The 17,291-nt window shown below is 48.9% G+C and overlaps 8 protein-coding genes across 8 annotated transcripts; 4 read left to right on the forward strand and 4 right to left on the reverse strand.

Annotated features, from left to right (window-relative positions):
- Nucleotides 1-478: 478 nt before the first annotated feature.
- N7498_006789 (uncharacterized protein) lies at nucleotides 479-673 on the reverse strand (the record flags this gene model as incomplete). Its single annotated transcript, XM_058453851.1, has 1 exon — nucleotides 479-673. The coding sequence occupies one exon, from the start codon at nucleotides 671-673 to the stop codon at nucleotides 479-481; it is 195 nt and encodes a 64-aa protein (XP_058308042.1).
- Nucleotides 674-1,335: 662 nt separating this feature from the next.
- Nucleotides 1,336-1,707, reverse strand: N7498_006790 (uncharacterized protein; the record flags this gene model as incomplete). Its single annotated transcript, XM_058453852.1, has 1 exon — nucleotides 1,336-1,707. The coding sequence occupies one exon, from the start codon at nucleotides 1,705-1,707 to the stop codon at nucleotides 1,336-1,338; it is 372 nt and encodes a 123-aa protein (XP_058308043.1).
- A 1,999-nt stretch (nucleotides 1,708-3,706) lies between these two features.
- On the forward strand, nucleotides 3,707-5,269 carry N7498_006791 (uncharacterized protein; the record flags this gene model as incomplete). Its single annotated transcript, XM_058453853.1, has 4 exons — nucleotides 3,707-3,941; nucleotides 4,005-4,102; nucleotides 4,158-4,418; nucleotides 4,478-5,269. 4 exons carry the CDS (start codon nucleotides 3,707-3,709, stop codon nucleotides 5,267-5,269), a joined length of 1,386 nt encoding a protein of 461 aa, XP_058308044.1.
- Nucleotides 5,270-5,543: 274 nt separating this feature from the next.
- Nucleotides 5,544-7,310, reverse strand: N7498_006792 (Arginine permease CAN1; the record flags this gene model as incomplete). Its single annotated transcript, XM_058453854.1, has 3 exons — nucleotides 5,544-6,994; nucleotides 7,046-7,063; nucleotides 7,124-7,310. 3 exons carry the CDS (start codon nucleotides 7,308-7,310, stop codon nucleotides 5,544-5,546), a joined length of 1,656 nt encoding a protein of 551 aa, XP_058308045.1.
- Nucleotides 7,311-8,001: 691 nt separating this feature from the next.
- N7498_006793 (acyl-CoA dehydrogenase family protein) lies at nucleotides 8,002-9,461 on the reverse strand (the record flags this gene model as incomplete). The annotated part of the gene is made up of 4 exons (XM_058453855.1): nucleotides 8,002-8,190; nucleotides 8,238-8,420; nucleotides 8,486-9,225; nucleotides 9,275-9,461. The coding sequence occupies 4 exons, from the start codon at nucleotides 9,459-9,461 to the stop codon at nucleotides 8,002-8,004; spliced, it is 1,299 nt and encodes a 432-aa protein (XP_058308046.1).
- A 683-nt stretch (nucleotides 9,462-10,144) lies between these two features.
- Nucleotides 10,145-12,621, forward strand: N7498_006794 (transcription factor domain-containing protein; the record flags this gene model as incomplete). The annotated part of the gene is made up of 7 exons (XM_058453856.1): nucleotides 10,145-10,404; nucleotides 10,501-10,607; nucleotides 10,669-10,983; nucleotides 11,039-11,476; nucleotides 11,529-11,794; nucleotides 11,847-12,353; nucleotides 12,407-12,621. The coding sequence occupies exons 1-7, from the start codon at nucleotides 10,192-10,194 to the stop codon at nucleotides 12,619-12,621; spliced, it is 2,061 nt and encodes a 686-aa protein (XP_058308047.1). The 5' UTR covers nucleotides 10,145-10,191.
- A 1,580-nt stretch (nucleotides 12,622-14,201) lies between these two features.
- N7498_006795 (Zn(II)2Cys6 transcription factor domain-containing protein) lies at nucleotides 14,202-15,876 on the forward strand (the record flags this gene model as incomplete). The annotated part of the gene is made up of 2 exons (XM_058453857.1): nucleotides 14,202-14,693; nucleotides 14,812-15,876. 2 exons carry the CDS (start codon nucleotides 14,202-14,204, stop codon nucleotides 15,874-15,876), a joined length of 1,557 nt encoding a protein of 518 aa, XP_058308048.1.
- Nucleotides 15,877-16,331: 455 nt separating this feature from the next.
- On the forward strand, nucleotides 16,332-17,040 carry N7498_006796 (uncharacterized protein; the record flags this gene model as incomplete). The annotated part of the gene is made up of 3 exons (XM_058453858.1): nucleotides 16,332-16,385; nucleotides 16,438-16,479; nucleotides 16,537-17,040. 3 exons carry the CDS (start codon nucleotides 16,332-16,334, stop codon nucleotides 17,038-17,040), a joined length of 600 nt encoding a protein of 199 aa, XP_058308049.1.
- Between the last annotated feature and the right edge of the window lie 251 nt (nucleotides 17,041-17,291).

The following is a 17,291-nucleotide window of genomic DNA, read 5'->3' on the forward strand; positions in this document are numbered from 1 at the left end:
CTACTAACAACATCTATCCAATACTTTTTTTCATTTTGAACCCGGTGGCAATCCCAGTAAATACTCAATCAATCAAAGTTCAGTTCACCTGATGGAGCTTGACTAGTTGCGTCAAGCTATGCAGGCGCTTCGTCCGAACCGATGAAGGACTTGATACCCTGAACACCAGACAAGCCGTTAAACAAGACCGTGCAAAGGAAAAATGATCTCTGAATCCAGAGATCAGCACAAAAATGAATGTAGATTGATCCTAAACGCCCACAGCCCACAGAACCATAAATCCAAAACCCACTGCATTCTTCCGTGCCCTCCCTCGCCTTTACCCGTGCGCCTCTAGCCTCAGCATCTCAGCTGCCCCGTTCTCAATTGATTGCGTTGTTGTAGCCTTATATATGGTCAGTGGATAGTGAGCATCCTTGCCATTCTCGGTGGCTAAGTCTTTTTGTGTCCAGTTTTGGTTGCTCAGCGTCTTCGCAGCCTACTCTATGGCCGTAGGGCCTGCCCGTTCGTGGTCGTCGTTAGGATCTTGTTCCGGTTCCACGTGAAGGAATTGACCTAGGATACCTGTTCGGTGTATCATTGCGGCGGCGTAATGAGCCACTAGCAGGCGAGATACGATGCTATCGTACTCTGTCGTGAGTCCAAGATCGGTGCGAGCGATCTTGTCCTGCATGGTTCGTCGTATATCGGTGTACAGCGGGCAATGCAATGGGATATGTCTCGGTGTTTGAATAGATCTTCGACCGCTTGGGTGTTCGTGTTCCCATGATCCTCGTTTCTCTATGGGTCGATAAAGGCCTGGTCCAGAATAAGCCGGCGGATGGAAATAGCGAATTTACTCATACCTCGATTCTGAAATTTCTCTCAGAGCTCTGGGGCCTGGAGAGTCTCTCCCCGCGCGTGGATTGGTCCCCGTCTTTTGCTAATTTGATCATCTCTGAATACCGCGACGATACCCCTACGCAGCTGCCAGATGCGGCTGACTTTCAGAGAGATCTCAAAAAATGACGGGTGAACTGTTAAATGTTATGAATTAATGTCTATGCGTTGTTCATTTGCGCTCGGGTGTTATTTCACAAAATCACTTGCCCGGCACACTGGCAGCACCAGGACTTAAATATGTTTCAACTCATACTGAACCTATCCGTACTTGTGCCTGGAGCCGAACAGCTTCCACTTGATGTTTTTTAATGACTTCGATCGTTGTGTAATGGCCGAGGTCCGTGTATTTACGCGGTTAATGTCGTAGGAATCGCCTCATATGTCGTCCCAGTGCGCTCCAGTGTCGAGTCAGTTTCGAGTAGGAGTCAATAGATCCATGCCCCTGGGATCCCTCTATATGCATTGGTACAGCTTCAGTGTCCGCAATTGCCTCCGTGGGCTTTTCTCAACCAGATCGCTGCGGTGGGCCATTTGGGCTAGCACCCGGATAAAGTCATCGACTTGTGCAGCATACTTGCACTTTCGACGAATGCTAGGTCCGTAATGGTAGAAGATAAATGGAAATGGAACGCATGCAAGAGATAAAAATGCCAGTACGCATGATGCCCAGTGAATGCGGAGGTTGTGATATGTGTAAGTCGTGAAGAGGGGGAATCCGGCACCGAAGCACGAATAGATGATGGAGTTGGCAGCCAGAACCGATGCAGCATAGATGGTGTACGCATCGATGAGGTAGTTCATAATTCTCAGAAAGACAAACACCATTCTGAATGCAAAGGGAGCCATAGCAAGAATGCAGACGATCCACGGGATTGAAGAGGAGTTGGTTCAGCCAAACCAGAACAGGCCGATCGGAATCGCTATCCCACCAAAAATGGTGGGAGGAAGGCGAGCTTCAGGCACATAGCGCTTATTGTCGTTTATTTTTAGACCGACTGCTACCATCATCCCAGTCATCACGGCGATAAATGGCATATTTCCAACCCCCTCGCTCCAGTCGCGAATATCTGGGAACACGATCGGGAATGTATCGAAGAGCATGTATATTGTTCCACGATATACGGATCTTCATCGGTGCCAGATCCAGCGTAGAGATACTCGATGATCTCGGGAGTGACCATTCCCTGATCAGACATTCATTATGCGCCGATACGGGATGCCGCGCGTGCGCGGTGCTTCAACTGAGTCGCTCCTCATGGCTAGTTTCGCGGTGTATGCTTGGAGGGTGGAAGAAGGCATGCTTTTTTTTAGACGATCATGCAACTCTTAGCGTGATCTGAATCACATCGCTTTTGTACAAGCTGCATCGGTCTAATGGAAGAAGCATCGTGATTGCTTTAAAAGGTGCCAATGCTCCACCGAGCGGAGTGTCGGTGCCCAAAATCAGTGATCTCGGCAAGCCGACCGATCGAAACAGCAAAGGGAAGCTCCCGCGGGCCGTGGCTCTAGCAATCATCGCACGGTACCTGGTTGTGACGGCCCAGGTACCGGCTCATTTATCTTCGCTGATTGATTCCCAGTGGCATTGGGCCGGTGCAGACTTCATGTACTCCACGTGATTACATTCTTGCGTCGCCATCCTTGTAAAGCTTGCTGCTTTGGCCAAAATGGTTATCAAGCCAGGGGTTTATTTTTTGCTCCCACATCAATTTCTTATTATTGCACGAGCTCGAGGGAATCTTCTCTTAGAAGGAATATGAGGATAAATGCAAATAGGTGAGAGAGTTGCTGCCTCTGCAGAGACCAAAAATTTAAGAATAGACTTGGAGCTCTCCAGATTAGGGCTGCTGGGGGAAAATCAATGGGCAATCAACTGCGAAACGATGACAGAATACAAACTTTAATCCAGGCAAGCTCGTGCTAGCTCAGTTTCATGGAATGTATCGCAGTTGGTCACTAGCTATTGTGGGGGTCCCGTTTCAACCGTTGGCCTCTGACAAATAATTCAAGGGGAAGTCCCTCGCACAAGAGTTGACCTGTTTTCATATGAAGAATCTCAAATAGTAGTCTGAGATGCCGCAACGGTTTTTCATTCAAACGGATCCTCAACTAAGAAGCTTGTACGCGTAGCTTGTCGCCCCACCCTTCCAGTTGCCAAGGCAGGGAAGACACTTACATATGTCCAAATAATATCCCCCTTGTGCATTATCTCCTTCCAATAGGAGGACGAGGAGTGCGTGTTGTCGAGAACTAAGTCACTGAAATGACCAATCCGGCTGTTACCTGGCCGTGATCAACATTCCACTGGCACATTCAATATCCCGACCAATGCACTGGTATCCACTCATTTGGGTCATCTCGAAGGGGCGACTGACAGATCATCGCAGGCCTGCAAATTGTTCTTTTAGCTCCACCATAGGTAGCTAGAAACTCTCGTGGCTCGAATTATCATTGGTCTCGGCGTTCGAGTGCCCTGGTTTGCCTCACGATTTATCGAGAAATTTCATCTATTGCAAACCAGGAACTGGTCAAGCGGCTTGAATGCGTGACTTAGTGCAGGTACCCCACGGCGCAGATCTAGGGATCTTACGTCACATTACTGGGTGCTAAGAGCCCTCCCGGATGCCAAGTATGTGGTTCTTCGTGAGCTTAGTGGCGTTCCGATTGGGGCAAGCTTCTGATTCTAGGAGGTTTATTTCGTCATTTTCTCCGAGCTCCTACAAGCTTATTTCACTCCCCTATATAGCCTCCTGTTCTCTTCTACTTTGTTTTATCGATGGGACGACGGATTCGCCTCAGAGACAGAAACGATTTCCAGCTCGACATGCCTTCGCCGACCTATGACCAAAATGAATACCCAACGCCATGTCAGACGGACTTCAATAAATATTCCCCAAGCATCACGACCAACAGCATAGATACGGGATCATCTGCATCATCTAATAAAGAGCGTGATATTGAGTTTGCTCACTGCGAATATGGCCTAGCCCAAGTTGATGGAGGTATCCAGGCATGGTTATTTTTGATAGCTTCCGCAATGCTTGAAGCGTTGGTGTGGGGTCAGTTGACTCTCAAGTTAAGACTTGAATATGGCGAGATGGAAACTGACCGACATCCATTAGGGTATGCGTTTTCTTTCGGAATTTTCCAAGATTATTATAGTGCACATGAGCCATTTCGTGGATCTGGAAACATTGCTGTTATCGGGACGTGCGCAATGGTAATAGCACATTGTAATGATCTATCCATTGGGACTCTACTGACTGGACTCATAGGGTATTGCATATTTGCTTGCTCCAGTAGCTATTGTGGCTATGATATTGGTACCCCGTGTTGCTCGATGGGTATCGAGCATGGGTGTGGTGATCATGTGTCTCTCCTTGGCTCTGAGTTCGTTCTCTACCAACGTGACACATTTGATCTTGTCACAAGGAATTGGGTTTGGCGTGGGCGGATGTCTGGCATACACCCCCTCGATTCTGTTCATGTCGGAGTGGTTTTGCAAACGCAAGGGTCTTGCTTTTGGAATTGTGTGGGTGAGTGATCAATTATTCGCCATGCCAGCTTGAAAAGTTCCATTGACGTGTTCAAATAGGCTGGCTCAGGGTTATCTGGAGTGATCTTTCCTCTAGTCATCCAATGGCTTCTTAATCAATACGGAATCGAGGCCACCCTTAGGATCTCGGCAGTGGCACTTTTCATCCTTGCTGCCCCTTTTCTCTACTTTCATAGGCCTCGTCTGCCTATCCGCGAGAGTGTGTGCCACCATCGACTCAACTTCCATTTTCTATGCAGCAAAGTATATATCATCTATCAAATTGGCAACACTGTCGAGGCTTTGGGCTTCTTTCTGCCAACTATTTATCTTCCGACTTACGCCCGCAGCCTTGGTGCAAACGAATTTATGTCCTCACTTACAGTGACGCTTGTCAACTTGACTTCAGTGTTCAGCTGCGTGTTTGTGGGGTTCCTTTCCGACCGATACCATATCACCACGTGTATCCTGATTTCCACTATTGGCACGGTCGTATCGGTTTTCCTCATTTGGGGGTTTTCGGTGACGATTCCCTCTCTGTATGTCTTTTGCATTGCATACGGTGTGCTCGCCGGTGGTTTCTCATCGACATGGTCCGGGATTGCCAATGAGATCCAGCGAGCCAATCCGGAGGCCGATGCAACCGTTATTTTCCCATTTATGGAAACCGGTCGCGGAATCGGCAACGTAGCCAGTGGTCCGCTCAGTGAGGTACTGCTCAAGGCAGATCATTGGAAGAGTCGAGCTTGGGGAACTTATGGAAGCGGTTTTGGCACACTTGTGGTCTGCACGGGTGCAACTGCTCTCGTAGGTGGAATATCTGTGATCGCACGCCAAATGAAATGGGTCTGAGAGAGGCAAAGCGTGTATCTGTTTGGGTCGAAGGCGATGCTGACTGCACATGAGAGATTGCTGAGAAGGTCTCGGGGAATTGTGGTGGTCAGGAGTACACCACAACGATCACAGCGCAAGAGAACATATGTTTGGTGTAACTTGTGTCATAATAATATTCGGTTTGAAATGAGTCGTTAAAATATGAACAGAAACTCGCTGCAGAAAATGCCCCGTATAAACTCGTACGCACAGAGAGCGTGCATTATGCATCAAACATGAGACCAAGGAAAGATTACTTGGCGATCCAGCCCCATACCTGCCAGTACCACTTCTTAGGGGGACCAGTTTCCTTCTCATAGTGAAGCCGGCCAGTATCAAGGTCGGCCTCGGAAGAGCGAACAAATGGCGCCCGCGTGATCAGCTTGTGCGCGACATAAAGCAGAACGAACACGATGGGACATATGTACGCGAAGAAGAAGTCCGTCACGTTAAATGTGGGGATGAAAGACGTGAAACCCTGCGTCAAAGCAATAAGAATGTTGAAGAAAAGACCGTACCAAGCCAAGTACGGCTGCAAGATGGCCTTGTAGGGGAGTGTATCGCGAGAAACCCCACGCGCAGCCAGCGCGCGCATAAACGCGATGTGGCAGGCGTTAATGGAGGACCAAGTCACAAACCCGGCTACACTCGACAAGTTGACCAGCCAGTTGAACACCTGTCCCGCGCTGTTGGACACGTTCATGAAACCCAGGAGACCAAAAAGCGCGGTGAAACAGACACTGACGTAGGGCACGCCACCCTCGGTGGTTCGGGCAAAGATCTTGGGGGCAAATCCCTCTTGCGCCAAGCCGGTCAAGATACGGCTGCCGCTGTATACGTTGGAGTTTGCCGCCGAAAGCACCACGGTTAGAAGCACCGCGTTTATCAGGCTAGGGAGAATTTTCACTCCGGCGAGATCAGCCGCAATGACCATGGGCGACGACGAAGCGTTGGTGTTGCCGGTGGTGAGTCTGTCGTTGGTGTAGGGAACGACCAGTCCGATGAAGAAGATTGTCAAGACAAAGAACAACAGAATTCTGACGAACGTCTTTCGAATAGCCGAGGGCACGGTCTTTTGGGGATTCTCGGTCTCACCAGCTGCCACACCCACAAGCTCCGTCCCCTGGTAGGAGAAACCGGCCTGGATCAGAACTGCCCAGAATCCAATGAACTTGCCCACCGACTCTGGCTGGTGAATGATGTGGGTATTAAAGGCTCCGGGATTTTCCCAATAACGGAACCCGAGATAGCCCTCCTCGCCGACGCCGACATCGATACAGATTGCGAAGATCATGAACCCAATGACGGTCATCACCTTGATGCTCGAGAACCAAAACTCCAACTCGCCGTAGAAGTTAACCGGCAAGAAGTTCAAAGCTGTAATGAAGACCCAAAACACACCAACAAAGATAGCGATGTTCAAGCTCGGATCCCAGTATTGAATGATTGTTCCCGTGGCAGTCAACTCGACGGCAAATGTTGAAGCCCAATTAAACCAATAGATCCACCCCATGGAGAAACCGAGGCTGGGGTCGATCAATCGAGCGGCATAGGAGGTAAAGGCACCGGAAATAGGGATATAGGTTGCGACTTCCCCGAGGGAGGTCATGACCGAATAGACGATTGAACCGACAAACATGTAGGCGATCAAGGCGCCCGCTGGGCCGGAGTATGCGATAGCCGTTCCACTGGAAATGAAGAGACCTGGGCCTGTTAGATTTTGCAATCATTGTTCAAGATCCAAGTCGTTCTCACCTGTGCCAATAGTTCCACCTGAGGTTATTTATTTAGTATATTGAGCTGCGCACGATATAGTATAAAGGCGGAACATACCAATTGCGATCATTTGTAGGTGTCGACTCTTGAGTTTGCGCTTCAACTGACCCGATGCCGCTCCTGGGTTATGATTCTCCTCCGCATCGCTAGGCTTGATGTCCTGAGCGGCATGCTTGCTGTATACAGGTGGAGCCTCACTCTTCAGCGGCTCGCTGGTGACCTGGGCAACATCTTCAGAAGCCATTTCGTGTCCCCGTGAGCTTTGAACCAGCAAAGATCTGAATTAGAGGGGCTATTGGGATCCAGGAAACAGACAGGAATTTTTTCTTCATGACTCCCAAATTTCCGTTTTCGCTTGCCCGCTTCGGTGTGGTTCCACGGCAAGGCAAATCATGACCCACTTTTCCTGGCGGGAGGCCAATTTTCTTATGTAAAGTGAACCGAAAAGGAGAGAAAACACGACCGGTGGCCCCAAAGACAATGCGAGTCATACATCCTTGTATGATGGTGAACTAGGCTGTCAACTCTGCTGTATATACGCCCATGCAAAAGTCGATGCCATAACCTGACATTTTCGGGGAAAAGAGCAAGCTAACATCACGTGATCAATCCCCGTGGCGGATACCGGAGATATCACTTATCCGAATTTCTCATCTGCCAGCATCAGGGACGTAGAAAGACAACAGTCCTTTTCACCGCTCATTGGCCGCCATGTACGTACTCTAACAGTAAATCTATTAGAGCGGGAGCTTTTACTTCATGCAGAGTTGATGAATTGATGATTCTTGCACTCCAGTTATCATGCAGCAAATCTTTCCTAGCACTCTGACTTCATCGGTGACAAGGTGTTTAGGGTTTGCCCAAATTGAGCTTTCTGTCCAGTAAAGATATTCGATTCCATGCAAGGGATCAGTTCGTAGCGGACGGTGGCGGGTTTAAATTTTGGCTTTGGTCTTTTCTATGGCTTCCATTTCCGTTTTCTTCGGCCCTGCAAACCCGAAAATATATGCAGCAATCTTTCGCATCTGTATCTCCTCTGCACCCTCTGTGATCCGGTAGCGTCGGAAGTGGCGATAGATGTGTTCGAACGGATAGTGGCGGGAGTATCCATCGCCGCCATGAATCTAAACAGTCAGTGACCGATGTGGCAAGAGTCGCACCCTGAACTCACCTGGATCGCCCGGTCTGCAGCCTGGCAACACAGTCGATTGGCCCAGAAATTGCACATGGCGACTTGATCGCTAAGCTGGCGCTCAATAGCCACCCACGGCGGCTGCTGTACCTCGCTTGATTTACACGCAGCTACCACACGGTCCATTTCCCAGCTTGTTTTCAGGATGAGCAGTCGGAGCATCTCCACTTGAGTCACTAATTCGACAACCGGGAACTGAATGGCCTGGTTATCTGCCAACGTTTTACTTCCCCCCAGATTTTGCGCGAGCGTGCGCGCTCGATGCTTCGGTCCAGGCAAAACTTCGCAGCACCGCAGGAGCTGGCCGCCTGCCGTATACGATTCTCATGCACAAATGTTTGAGCAATGGCCAGCCCTTGATCGATCTTTCCCAGGATTGCTGTTTCAGGCACCCACACACGGTCGAGCTCCACCGTCGCGTGGTCGGTGGGCATATTGAGCGTCCACTCGTAGCTGGCGATCCGGATACCGGGGGTGTCACGAGGGATGAAGAAGGCAGTGATTCCTTTGGCAGACCCCGAGGCGCCAGAGGTCCTCGCAAATACAAGGAAGTGAGTGCAATGGTGAGCTCCTGTCTGCCACTTCTTCACTCCAGTGATTTCAAATCCATCGCGTTCGCGACGTGCAACGGTGGACATGAACGTTGCGTCACTCCCATGGTCTGGCTCTGTTAGACCGAATGTTGTTCGAAATTCTCCTCGAAGGCGTGCGGGGATAAACGTCTGCCTCTGCTCTCCGCTGCCAAAATGATGGATCATAAGGACGTCGGGGAAGTTTCCGATAATACTGTGTTCATTCTGTAGATCGTTTGCGAGTCCGAGGCCACCTCCATAGATAGGATGTGATGATAGTTGGAATCGAATCGCAGACATCCACAGGTTTGTCTCCGGATGCTCCTGGCCCCCGTATTGTTTGGGGAGCGCGAAACGGTAGAAGCCCGCCTCGTCAGCCCGATGCCGTGCTTGTTCTGTGCAAAGGTCAGATTTACCTCGCTATTTCACCGACGCAGAACCCACTCAATAACTCCTCCCATTCTGGACGAGGGTTGCCATTCTGTTCCCAGTCGGTTCGAGAGTACTCGCGACGGTGGTCGAAGAAACGATCGTTATCGTTGGAATGCTGCAGTGGGAGAATTGTAGAGTGAATGAATGCGTCGATGGACTGAAGATGGGACTTCAAATCCGGTGGTAGATCAAAATTCATATTGGCAATTTCCAGTAAGACAGGTCTGGCTATGCCAGTTCTTGTTGGTATGGTGGTACAACTTTTATTTCCGAAGCAAAGCTTTCCCCGCATTTGGACCTCGGCTTCTACTTACCCGGGCTAGAATATCCTTGCTTATCGAAAAACATTGAAGTGAGGAGTTCCAAGCGACTACACTGTATTTTAGATCAAATGGGAATTGGTCGAAAGCTTTGATTGAAGAATGGGGTGCTTTTGTCAGAAACAGGGCTTGGATTATCTAGGCCAATACCGCTCAACGGAGGATCAATACATATATAAACCTGAAGATCAATTGATAGCACCTGCATACGACAGGTGATTAACCGCAGATTTAATGATAGAGGATGGTCTCATACTCATGCTCATATCAGGCGAGGTTGGACTCTCTCAGATGGTCGACAAAAATTGGGAGAATGCCTAGCTAGCCAGGGCGGCCGGATGCATCTGCTTCAATGAACGTAGTGGGTCCGGTTTGGGGATCGAGTCACGTGCAGCATTACTGCCCCAGGCCAATATCATGACTCAGCATCAACCGCCGAGTTTCGTTGGACCGTACAGCCAATCACTGTCCGTGCTCGACCTCGCCGGATCCACTGCGGCGAATCTTTGAGCTTCCCCCTTTCAAAGCGTGCCAATTTCTCCGATTTCCGGCACATTGTCACCCAAAGGACTCGCAGGTTTTATATCGGATGAGTGTAGGCCGATCTTGATGGACTTGGAATATCGGAACCTGCTGGCACCGAATGGGCCACATTTGATTCCTCCGAGCGACTTTCGGTCTCCTAGACTGCCCCAGCCACCCCTCGGCGTGGATTTTATGCAGAGGAGCCCTGAATCTGGCGAGATGGAGAAGACCCCGCCTGTCACAGGCAAGCGCCGAGGTGGCAGCCGGAAGGCCTGCAACGAGTGTAAGCAGCAGAAGGTGAGCCACATGCATCGCACCCGATCGACTATCAATTCCCCTGCTTCCTTTCCCGCCCCGCAACCTCCGCGCTGATCCAATCTCGTCGCTGGACAGCTTCGATGTGACATCGTTCAGACTCCAGCTGCGGCATGCTCGCGCTGCCGCAGGCTTGGGATCGACTGTAAAGTTGAACAGTCGTTCAAGCGAATCTCCAAGAGAAGGTGTTATCCCCCTCAATCCTCCACGTATTGATTTTTTTGTTTTAACTGAATCTGTGTACAGACGCAATGCGGAGATGGAAAAGGAGATCGCAGATCTTCGCCGCCGCTTAGCATTCAACCCGGAGCAGGAGGAGGGAGCTGAGTCCCATGCGGGTGATGACCTCTCTCAATGCTCCGAGGAGGGTTTCAAAAGGCGTGACTCGGTTGCAGCCGACCGCTCACGACCGGTATCAGTGCCTGTTGAACAGCACGCATCAATTGCAACTCCAATTACCATGCAGAGAGATGGATCTATTCTGTCCCAGGAAGATAACAGCCCGTGGAGATTAGAAGATATCGCCCTCTCTCGAGCACGTGTAGCACGGCTGTTTGAACAGTAAGCGTTGGATGTTCTCTCTGTTGCATTTGCTCGATACTGACTGGTGATGAAGATACTTCAATTACTATCACCCTTTTCTTCCGCTTTTGAACCCTCCAAAACCCCCAGAGGTGTATCTCAACCGATGTCCTTTATTGGCATGGACGATCATCTGTGTGGCTAGCCGACGGTCCCCCACGGAACCCTGGCTCCTCAGTGCCCTTTCAGGACCCTTCAGTCGACTTTTGTGGTCTACAATTACCAGTGTTCCCCAGGACTACCGAGTTGTTAAAGCACTCTGTGTGTTGTGCACATGGCCTCTTCCAACAACAAGTCAACGGACTGATGCGACTTTCATGCTCAGTGGTCTCATGATGCAGATTGCCATGCAGCTGGGATTGCACCGCCCAGTACAAGCGGAGGAATTTACCACCTTCCAGATGGAAGTTCAAGGAGAGGCGCTCAAGGACCGCTTGCATACTTGGGTGATTTGCAACATCGTGGCACAGAAGTGAGCCCTTCATCTTTCTCCCAGTTTCAGTCAGTACTGACATTCTTGTTAGTGTTGCTACCGGGTATGGCCAGCCGCCTAGCACGATCTACGATTGGGCTCTTGAGCCTCCCTCGCTAAAAGATGCCGACTACCGCCTTCCTGAAGATCTCATGACCAGACTGCGGATCGAAAAGTTCTGTGACCGGGTAACGAAGGCCCTGTATAGTAGCAAGCCCGAGCCGGGAGAGTTTATCAGTGCGGAGAAGCTTGTCATCGTACAAATACTTGAGACTGAATTACGAGATATTGAAGTTGAGTTTGGTCGCGGCATATCTGGTAAGTCCTGCTCTCACACCTGTTGTCATTTCAAGACTAACAGTGTTTCAAGCGATCAATATGATCCATCTCCGTGCTGCAGAGTTGCACTTCCGATACTTTGTGTTCCTAGGCTCCAATGCACGGAGTGATGACCTCACAAAACTCTTTATTGCAACAACTTCTTTTTTAGGTCGGGTGCTCGATCTTGAAACCTCGCCTGGTGAGCTGATCGGTCATTCCACCAATTATATTCTCCAAATGATCGTGTCCGCCGCCTTTGCCCTCATGAAGCTATTGAAGAGTAGTTTCAGCCAAAACATCGATTTCAACCATGGAAAGCTTCTGTTTAATGGCGCTATCTCGGCGATCCGCAGGATTAGTGTCATGGATCATGATCGCCCGATCCGCCTCGCTGATATTCTAGCCCAGATGTGGAATGCAACCGGCCCGGAGCCCGCTGAAGAGGACGGTCTCCAGCTTAAAGTTCGTTGCCGCATGAGCATGAGTCACGTCTACGACACCGTCTGGCGTTGGCGACAGCGTTTCAGACCAGTGAAGAGCATTGAAGAAATGCAAGGTAAGCCTCATTCCGCACTGTGGCATCTACGTTTAGTACTCACACCTCTCCAGCCGCAGTCGCTGCGGCGAACCAAGGCATTTCGACGACAGGAGCCCTGGGTCGACAGCAGGACAGCTCTCTTGAGGATCCGTCATTGATGATGCCCAACCAGTTCGATGAGAGTGGCGCCTTCTTCAACGAAGCTGGGTTTTCTGAAGTCTTCGACTCCTTAAACTGGGTTTTCGAAGGAATTCCTGACTCGTTTGTCGCCCCTCCAGTCCTTTAACTCGGCCGAGCTCGAAACATACCGTTCACGGCTGCCAAGCACCGCAAATTTGCGTTTTCATGTATAGAAGTCGGTTTTGAGCGATTTTCAGCGAAGATACCATGCCAATAAAAGTGACATTTGCCATTCAACCTGATTTCAACGTAGCTCAACCTATGGGCGTCACGATTATTCAACCAATAACCCTTCGAAAGCCACTTGATTGCCAAAATCCCCGCCTCTTTTCGGAGAGACAGATAACCTCTTTTGCTCAACCGAGTAATATTGACTTGCCTCCTGCCTGGGATGTTTCTTCTGCCGTAGGAGGTCGTCAACGTGGATTCCCTGCTCGTTGCATGGAATCCACGACGCATTGCATGTGTTATTTCGGGCTAGAGCGGGAATTCAACGCCACCAGACGTTGTGTTACATTGATAGAGCCAGAATCCTCCCCTTCGCCGATGAACGTGCTGTCGGGACGAATGTGCACACTTGGGCAGGTTCAGCAGGCTCCATGCGGAGGCATAAGAAACGCGCCGGTCCCTCTCTCTTACCCAGAGAATGGTTTGGAAAAGTGTCACAGATACTGAAGAGCCTATTTCCTGAGTAACGTTAGTACGATGCCTTTGTGTATGGGCCTCCTTCTAAACCGAGAGCTGCAGGTGCCGTGAAACAAGAATACTGCTGGTGGTTTGGTGCAGAAGTGTCGGTGTGGGAGTCGCACGCGGCAACACCCAAGTCAGTCCTCCAAAATAGTGGGATCCTCGCAGTATCCCTGACCAGCTGGGATTGAAATTTTTAGGGGCGCCTGGCGTACGACGAAACTTAGGTTTCCAATTCCTTGGGGCTCCCGCAAGGTGTCGATCGTTCTGGACCAAGCGCATATATTCATGAACCTTGGGCTGCAGGCATGTTTCATATCCTAGCGATGGGCCTACTGATGAACATACACGACTGGGAATACTAGACCTGCTGGTAATGTCTGCTAAAGCATTCCCGACATTTTCTCTTGCCGACGAAAATGGCATAACAACATATTAGAGGCAATTACCCACGGAAAGCGCCGTAAAGCACAACCTCGTTAATTTTGATAACTCCTACGTGAAAATCTAAGGTCCAATCATCGAGGTTGATACAACTGGTGGGAAAGGACCTCGGTCTTTGGAGTGCAGAGAGCAGGCATCCCGTAGGGTGTTTTTTAAAAGCACAAAAGACCATAGCAAAACCCTGACAAATCGGTTGCTTCTTGTCGTCCCATTTGATATCGTGATAAGTATCTGAAACAAAAGACCGAGGCATAGGAAAGTACATGATAAGAAGAAACTTGAGTAGACTTTTCAAGCTCAACATATGTTTTATGACCCGACGCCATGGACATCCATTTCCAACACGACGGTGTTCATTCCAGGCCGGCGCTTGGTCTAGTCTACAGGTGGCTCGCATTTGAATATGTCAATTTTCAGGCGCGGTATTCCTGGAAGTGAAACCATCCTGTCAGGAAAACAAAATCTCGAGATACATATTGCCCGTTGATTGATTATGAGCGAAAAATCTTAAACGATCTATAGGGTCGATTAGTTTTAAGCACACTTTCAATCGACATGCACTCGGCTCTGAACTACAGACAATCTCGAAGATCAGCGTGTGATCGCTGTCGCGGATTCAAGCTCCGCTGTGAACGGGACCAAGTCAACGGCAGATCGTGTGAGAGGTGTCTCAAAGCTCAGGTTGTGTGTACGACAAGTGTTGGACAGCCTGCTCCACATTATCTACCATCAAAAGGCGATTCGGGCACTTTATCCAGAGACTGTAATCGAGTGCTCACCAGTGAACGAATGCCGATGCCTGTTCTCCACAGATCATCTGCCTCGAAAGTGAGGAAACCACTTGCATCTTCTGGAGCATCTCGAAGACAGGTCAACCAATATTCCAGCTGTTGGAGAAGTCCGGACTCAGTTCCACCTGTATCAACTGGAAATGTTTCTTCTGTTGAGAACATTGGGTTGCAAATGTCGTCGCTTCCGGGCTCAGTATTGCCTGTTGAACAATGGAGAGACCCTTTCGCTTCCTGGGGATTAGAGTCTTATGACTTCGTGAGTCTTCTTTGGTCGTGTGAAAACAGAGGAAAAGCCCTTGCTAATTAAATTTCGATAACAGTCTTCAACAAATGACAGGCTATTCGATCCAGAATATTGCCTTTCAGATCAGCAGCCATTTCCACAAGCCGTCATGATGGATCGGTCACTCAATTTCCAAAATGAGTCAGATACAGAGACATATGTCCCTTTCAACTTGGGAACATTTGGCTTCACCGACCAGACCCCAAATCCCACCATGGATGGAATTTGGAATCCTCATTGGGAAAGCATTTACGTACCTACTATGGATGATGAGCCACCGATTCCAACCACAACGGACAGGGCTTCCACCAGCTTATTTGGTCTACGTAAAAGGCTCCTCAGGCTTGATCTTGACTTGATCGATGATCTGGAGTTGTTAGAGTCTGGATCCATAATTATGGGACCTTCGTGTCTCCTCAAAGGAGACATTAGCCCAACGATTGGAAAACTGGATCTCCCGATCTTTCGCATGCTCAGCCATTCAAAACAATTCATGGGTATCCTAGAGTCCGGGAGCATTGCAACGGAGGATTCTTACAACCTGGCAACGGGACTTAAGTCATCTGAAAAGGCACCAAATTCCGAACACGATACAAACTCACCACCTACAGATATCATGGGTAGCACTGTGGAGGATGTGGAAACCACATCATCTTACGACTCTGGATACTTGACCATGATGGAATCCTCCCCAGATCAGGCCAGGAGATTAAATCATCAGAGGTGCGACATATCGACATCACTCAGCATTCTAGCAGCGTATTGCCATCTCATTCGTGTTTATCGAGCGATTTTCACGCAGCTTTATCAATTGTTTCTCATTATTCCTCCTGCTGATGCTGCTAAATATCTGCTTCTTCCAAATTTGCAATTTGGACAGTTTCACATGGACGGAAATTTGACCGTTCAAGTTCAAGTGCTGATTGAACTTGGCTCGAGCATGCTAGCTAAAATTGAACGGGCTCTGGGCATGACTCAAGCCCAAGCTCGAGAAGCAAATGGTGAGATTAGCCCTGTGGCGTACATTTTGGATGGCGGCCCCCTGGTATCTATTCGAGATCATATCATGGCCCAGGAGCATGAAATGTGCGGAATTACGTTGAAGGAAACAATGAATTGTCTTAGGCAACTTCTGAAAGACCCAGCCAACATGTGATTTTGGTCTATGCTTGTCCCCTTCATATATTAATTAAGTTGGAAGTGCCCTAAGCCGGGTTGGCTTATGCTATTTAAAGAAAACTCCTGGAAAATGTCTATACCGAGGTATATACATTCTGTTACCGATGCCCGTTTCCAAACGAATTCTCTAATAAAGTTGGTGCTTTTCAAGGTGGGATATTCAGCCATCTTGCTAAAACTTGGGAATCTAATATCGAGAGCAATTATTTCAATCATATATAGAGCTGAAACAAACCTGTCCATTCCTATGAGCGTAGTGGGTGTCAAGCGGAACCCCTGCATATTCCGAGCCCGATGCCGAATCCGAACATGCAGAGCCTGTCTTACGAGCGGCCCATGTGTCAGATAAAAGGTAGTGACATATTTAAGGAGACAAGTTAGCTGGTTCCACAGGGCCAAGTTATAGTTCTCTTCGAAGTTGTTGTCAGAATCATGGCTGCCCCTGTCTTCAAAGGTGCAACCAATCTATTGGGAACGTGGAACTTGGTAAGAGTGGGCCGTTTCAAAGAACTCAATACCGGATTGACGAGAGTTCTAGAACAGGAAGTTGTCAGATGATCCCGACAAAATATTTTCCCTGGTATGGACAATTAACCAGAAATACTGTACAGACGGATATGCTAACGATTTAATAAAGCAAGGCGTACCCTGGGTGGTTAGAAAGGTCCTCCAATATGCAAACCTTTCATTAGAAATTCAACAGGCAATTTTCCTGCCAGATGGGACCACCACAGAATTTAAAGTCGATGATTCTGGGCTCGACTCTCCAGCCGATGCGATCACAATCCTTCGCATCAAACAGACTGTCAACCCCGGCGGATTTAACAGCGAAGGGATATACCACCTGGACGGAAACCTTCAATCCTTTTCGCTTCCTATTTTCGGTGATGTTAGAATGAAATTGCAATACATAAATGTGGCAGATATTCCCAACGAGCCTCTACGCCAGAGGCTGGACAAAGCGAATCCGTCCAGCATCGTCATTGGCGAGGTTGCTCACAATCGAGCTAAAGGATGGGAGGCGTATGTTATCTGGGCCTTTGAACTCGTTGACGGAAAGAGATATCTGACTCGTAATGTTTCCACCTCCAAGGGCAAACAAAAGGTGGAGGCCAGGATGGTCTATGATTATCATGCTTAGGCAGCATTATTGTATCATCATCCATATTTGTGTGTGGAACTTGTTGAAACAGTCAAGCGCGAGATTTATTAGTGAACTCAAGTAGATCTTATTAAATGAAAGCAACTTACCTCGAATGAACAGAGGGTTGCACCAAAATAAAGACAATGCGCTACTTAACCTGAGGCTGAACGCATGGAAACTTCAATGCCATGCTTGAGACCATTTCATTAACTTTACAAGGTGGTTAGAAATCTAATTAATAATTCCAG

Source organism: Penicillium cinerascens (genome assembly GCF_028974065.1).
Source record: "Penicillium cinerascens strain IBT 15544 chromosome Unknown contig_6_segment0_segment0, whole genome shotgun sequence".
In the NCBI taxonomy this organism is placed as follows: Eukaryota; Fungi; Ascomycota; class Eurotiomycetes; order Eurotiales; family Aspergillaceae; genus Penicillium; species Penicillium cinerascens.